The sequence below is a fragment of the Haemaphysalis longicornis genome, unplaced genomic scaffold, assembly GCF_048455015.1.
Source record: "Haemaphysalis longicornis isolate Haplotype H1 unplaced genomic scaffold, Haemaphysalis longicornis Haplotype H1 scaffold_5, whole genome shotgun sequence".
Lineage (NCBI taxonomy): Eukaryota > Metazoa > Arthropoda > Arachnida > Ixodida > Ixodidae > Haemaphysalis > Haemaphysalis longicornis.
In genome coordinates, this window is record NW_027526385.1 from 43971174 (window position 1) to 43977173 (window position 6000).

Sequence of the window (6000 nt, forward strand, 5' to 3'; positions counted from 1 at the left end):
ACAGTGCCTAACGCGTGAGCGAAAAATGGCCAAACAGCCACTCTCCTGTTGCTCTCTCCTACCCTTCCCCGCTCCATAGCCTTCCAGCATGCTTTCGTGTCCGCCAGCCAGCGCCGCTTCTCGGAAACTATGCAAAATAGTGGAAAGTTTGTTCAGCGTTCCCGAGGCGGCGCTCCTACGCCTTCTTTTTTTTCACCATGCCTGTCTGTCTTGGTCTGTCACTGATAAAACTTCCTTTGTCACGAAGCAAAATCCCTTGCGCTGCCGCAGGCTGATGCCGGCTTTGCGCGCTTATCTACTCGGATCACATGCCCTGATATTTTCTGAGTGGGGCATCCCCCCTCTATCCCCTTCGCATTTAGGTATTGTTTTGACCCCCCTGTTCGCACTCCGCATCGGTACGCACTTCTAAAATTGAGGACTATACTGTAGAAGCGCCCAGACAGCGTGGCGGGATTGCAGCTGCTTATCCTTTTGTTTCCTATAATTTTCTGAAGTTTACAAGCACGTGATATTATTGGAAAGTAATCGTAGAAGTAAGCGCCTGAACAAAAAACGTGCACGCAATTTTTTCTTTTCTAAATACTCCAGAAAGAAAAATATCAGTAAAATAATGGCTGCCCCATCCGAAAATATCGTTTTTCTGTTAGCTATATGTCTACCCGACAATCAGTATGTTCTTGGACTATTTCAGTCCGCCTCCGTCTTTATCTTCGGAAAAATGCAGCAAGTATGAAGCGAGCGACACGTTGAACGAGATCCCCAGTGCGCCACAGAACTAGCGCCCCGTCACGGCTAAGATGTAAGCGAAACGGCCCTTGAAGCCCAACAGGCAAGCTGACAGACACACGTCGTAGAAGTGGGTGCAGCGTTCGCGACTCGCGAGCAGTGACGTAAGGCGAAATGTCCGCCGGCACGCGCCACATAGCGGATCAGTGCCTGAACTAAGCGTGCCTACCCTTCCCATTGAAAAGCGCGCGACGCGTCAGGCAATGTTAATACAGGCGGCGTTGGTAGATCAATGTGTTCGGAAGCGCTCACAAACAAGCAAAAAGGGAAACTTTTACTCCTCAGAAAACAGTCTTCCTACATTTTGCACAGACACATCTGAGACATGTTTGTGCAAAATGTAGAGTTACAGGTTTTTTTAACGACCCTGTGGCTTTAAAATTAAAGCACGAAAGTTTGCAGGTTCTCCAGTGTCAGAAAAGGCACTTTTCACATCCATAAAAAGCATTTCCAAGGTTAGCAAAGCCCTGTTTCAAGCAAAGCTCATATGGCTAGGTGTCCAAGTATTTCTGATGTTTACAAACCGCCCTCTTTCTGCCCAATGCCAGCTTCCTTTCAGCCCTTTCTCCTACACAAGGTGTCCTCCTGACAAGGTGTACCACCGCACATAGTTAACGTTCTGTCCCCAGAAAGGTACTAGCCCAACACTTCCTGTAGGCACCCAGCGCTATTTATTTATTTATTTCAAAGTAACCCTAAAGGCCCTCTGACAGAGGGTATTACATAGGGTGTACATCACTTGCACACATAGGGTGTACATTATTATCTTGAGTAACTGCTGAAAGGGCTCTGCTGCTTGGCCTCAGCAGTTTAGAGGTGGAATTGTGGGTTTTGATGAGAAAGGCCTGGGTTCTAGCCCCAGCAATGCTTTAATTTTTCCCAAGACGCGTTACTATTTTACTGTAAGATCTCCTCTCACCTCAATCCTACACACTCTTTTCGTATATAACGGCAATTTTGTATCTTTTACGTTGGTGCACGAGCGGAGCACAGCATAAAAACACGCTTAATAAACGTTCTGCATCGCCCGGGAAGTGTTCGGTTTATACCTGTCTGGGAACAGAATGTCGCGGTGCAGAGCCCAAACATTTTTTGCGGTGCAGAGCGCTCCACCAGTGGCGTGTGCTTGCAAACAGGTCTACTCAATATACACCAGTTGTGAAACTCCCTATGGGCCTCATGTATCAAAAAGTGGTCTGCAGTTGGCCCCCCGCCGCTGGGGATAACACAGGCAAGTGGACTAGCCTGCCATCTACCGGCAGAAAGTGGAAGTATAACTCCAATGCTCGCAGCTGCCCCCGTATGGAGAAACTGTGGAAACATAAGTGAACACTACATAATTTAATGTTTCCTAATTTGAAAAGCAAGCTCTATTTAATAAGTTCCGCATTAAAAGTTGATGCTTAGCAAAGTTCAGTTTTTGTCCCCTAGGTGCCAGTCCAATACACTTGCCCCCTCAGCTTTCACGAAACAGGGGTGCTTGTGCCGCCCACGCTTTGAAGTGGAGTCTCGCAACTCGTGTGTGTATTGAAGATCTCCGACACCAACCTTGCTCTGCAGTTGCACGGCCCGCTGCAGGAAGGACATCGCCAGGGGTGCCCGGTCAATGGACCGGAGGCACTGGCCAGCCTCGGTGCACAGCGCAGCAGCCAAGGCGGGCTCCGGCAGCTGCACGTACAGGTCGACCGCTCGGGAGAAGCAGTGCACAGCCGCTGCCAAGTGCTCGTCCAGCGACGGGCACAGCAGGGCGTGGGTGTCCGCTTCCGCAGCAAAGAACTGCCGTGCACCCTGTGCCAGCGCCTGGGCCTCTGCAGCGGCGTTGCCCATGGACTGCTCGCACCTGGAATGGAATGGGACCAGATGAGAGAAGTCCCACGGCCAGTAGCTAAGAACTTAGCCAGTAGCCTCACAAGCCCAATACTAGACCAGGAAACGGAGAGCAAAGGGGGCTAACGTCAGAGTGGAAGACAGCGGAAGAGAATGGGACCAGATGAGAGAGATCTCAAGGCCAGTAGCTAAGAACTTAGCCAGTAGCCTGGCCAGTATCCAGTACTGCCACAAGCCCACGACTAGACCAGGAAACAGAAGGGGGCTAATGTGACATTGGAGCAATATTCTTGACACTTCCAAAAATTAACTCCTTCGGTGCATACTTGGAGTGCATCACCTGCTGACAATAGATCCAAAGGATCATGTCGAATCTCATGAAGAAAAAGAAAGCTTGCTTGTTAAGCTCGGATTTATGACACTTCCAAAGGTTAACATTTTTTCAGGCTCAACTGGTGTCCTTACCCTGCTGTCGACAGATCCAAAGGCTCGCTTCAAAGCCCCCCTGGAGCATTCTAACTGTTTAGCTGATGCATCTACCACGCAGTTCGAAGGCTGAAGTTTCAGTCAACTACCAAAACAACGGCACACTCTTCGCAGCAAGGCCTTTGTGCTGCTATGGTGTGCTTTCTTGCTGGTAGCGATAGCATTTCCTTGAGCTTTACATGCACGGTGATTATAGCTCCCTGATTATGAAGACTGCTACAGTGGTCGAACAGCTTCGCGTAAGAGACATATGAGGACATAAAATACTATTTATCCCAAGAGAAAATGTTAGCTGCGACCAGCTGGTTTATGGTTAGCTGGTCGCAGCTAACATTCTGTCACGCGTAGCGTCTACTTGATCCGAGACATTCGCGTTCCCATTGCTTGGCATATACGTGATTAATTGCAAAACGACTCACTTGGCAGCGGCCAGACTGCACATCCCAGCATAGTGAGGACAGTCTTGGTGCTGCAATTGCTTCCCAAGAGCCGCTGAAACCGGGAGAATGGCACAGCGAGTTAGCGAAGCGAAACCATCGCCACCTCACATTAGCAGTAGCTGCGGTACAAGCGCTACATCGTGAAGAGCGATCGACAACTTACAATATTGGTCGCTGACCTCTGCTAAATTTGGCTTGCGAAGAAACCTCCTGAAAGAACCGGTCACAAACAGAATATCAACTTGACGTGCTTGCAGCAAAGGAACAGTTAACATTGTGGGAAAACACCTCCCGCCTAGGGTGAACCACTAAAGCGCAACCGGTGGACTTACTTTTTGAGTTTCAGCGAAATCGTTTTGTACTGCTGCATGAAATCATTTTTGCCAGTTTCCATGTTTGTCTTCGACGGCCGCAAACCGCATTGCCTGCCGCGTCAGCCGAAAAGGTTGGAACAATCACTTTCCCATAATTTTCTGGTCACCCTCCAGCGAACTCAGCTGCTGATTAAACCATCGGGAGGCGACGGCAGAGTCGGCACACTGATCTTACTGATCTGACGGACGGAGCACGGGGCGAGGTGCGACTCTGGTGCCGTCAGTGCCGTTTCGGACAGACATCGAACGTCATGTGACGTCACAAAAGGCTCATGCTGGACCGCGCCGCTCTACGGATGATTAGCGAAACTTGGCGTGCTTGATGATGATAGTAGTAATGAGGATGTTTACACGTAACCCATGCACGTAACCACTCGGCATTCTTCATCCATGCCGCTCGGACAATCTCTCAGCCCGAATTCTTAATATAAGAGAGCCTTCATGAACCCAGTAAACGTATAAATTTTGGTCTGTCTGTCACGTACTTGATACCAACAGAAAAATTTTTGGCGGGTCGGCTTGGTGTTTTACCATGTTTTACGGCCATGGAAGTTCTCTAGTGACGGCACCTGCACTGAACTGATCGTGAACTGGCTCAGTGCAAGCCAAATCGAAGACACCTGTCATCATAGAAAAAATATCAATCATGTACCTCCGTGACTTCCGTGACGCCCGCCACGACCCAAAAGACCCCGGCCGGACAGGTCATGTGATCCGGCAGGAGGCGGAAGAAAAGGAGAGAGAAGTGAAGGAGGCAGAAAATGGGTGATAGAAAAATGAGGAGGGAAGGGGAGTTATCCGGCAGGGAGGCAGAACGGTGTTGGCTTTTTCAGCCTGATTACCAGCGACCAGGCACAAATGCGGCCATTTCTCTTCTTTTCACACTGGTGGCCCGATCATTGTGATACTACAGTAGGCACTATAGTGATACACCACAAAAAAAGTGTTCAAACTCAATACCACTTTAAAAAAATGCTTCTTTTTTAAAATCTGCACCAGCAAGCCAAAAAAGCTTACTCTATCGCAAGTTTACAAAACTGGTTTCTGTTCAATCATAGAATAATGGATTGATTGATTGTAGGATTTAACACACCGACGCAATGCAGGCGATGAGGCGCGCCATAGTGGAGGGCTCCGGATTCATTTTGACCACCTGGGGGTCTTTAACGTGTGCCGAAATCTCGTACACACGGGCGTTTTTGCTTTTCGTCTCCACCACGAAAGCGGCCACAGCGGTCAGGAATCGAACCCGCATCCGCGAGCTCAGCAGCACAACGCCTTAGCCACTGAGCCACCGCGGCCGGTATAAAATATAATTGAATGTCATTTCACTAAGGTGAATGCAAGTGGTATAACAGCACTCGTGTGAGAAGAGTGTCACGTGGTTATCCTGGGTTATCTTTATTTATAGGACTACCCACCACTTCAGAGTCAGCAAACTCACGTTGAGCTTGGCATCATTAACACTGATGTTCAGCTCGATGCAGTTATAAAGTACTTGGCCAATCCATTTTTGTAAACTATTGCGAGACTGTAAAGGCGATATACCGTACAAACACGACAAGATACAGCCGTGTAAGCCAGAACCTGGCGGCACATATGCCAAGGTCCTCTTACCTTCAATTTTCCAGTCCGGGATAGTCCGTGGGCAGTCTGCGGACTGCCCCCGAACTGGAGGTTCCATAGGAATACAAGGGAAAACTGAGCATCAGATCACGTCACGAGCAGCCCATCAATGCGACATTTCATTCCCTGTGGGCACAAGCGAGACACTTCTTGTGAGCACCCAGTGCCGTCTACTGGTTCGCTCGGAACACTCCTTCTATTCTTTTGAACAACAATTGATACAAGAATTTCGGTGTTCTGCCTCAATAAATAGCCTAGGGGTACGATCATTGTAGAATCGTTGCGCTAAACAAATATGATTTCGACAATTTATCCATTCGCTCTACGTCTTACGGTACCCTCCGGAATATGTTTTTATGTTTTTACAATACAGCATGAATACCTCAATTCGATGTAATTGGTTTAAACAAATACTTTATTGCACTTGCATTTTCTTTTTTTGTTGTTGTTTGCTTGCC

General features: G+C 48.5%; 1 protein-coding gene across 1 annotated transcript in view; it reads right to left on the reverse strand.

The window, feature by feature from the left end:
* Positions 1-4157, reverse strand: part of Hap40 (Huntingtin-associated protein 40 kDa) — a 16887-nt gene extending 12730 nt beyond the window's left edge. Inside the window, exons 1-4 of the mRNA XM_077670275.1 lie at positions 3875-4157; positions 3706-3752; positions 3522-3594; positions 2338-2629 (exon numbers count right to left, since the gene is read on the reverse strand). Coding sequence (XP_077526401.1) covers positions 2338-2629; positions 3522-3594; positions 3706-3752; positions 3875-3936 — 474 coding nt within the window. The 5' untranslated portion in view covers positions 3937-4157. The remainder of the gene's footprint in view (positions 1-2337; positions 2630-3521; positions 3595-3705; positions 3753-3874) is intronic.
* Positions 4158-6000: the final 1843 nt, after the last annotated feature.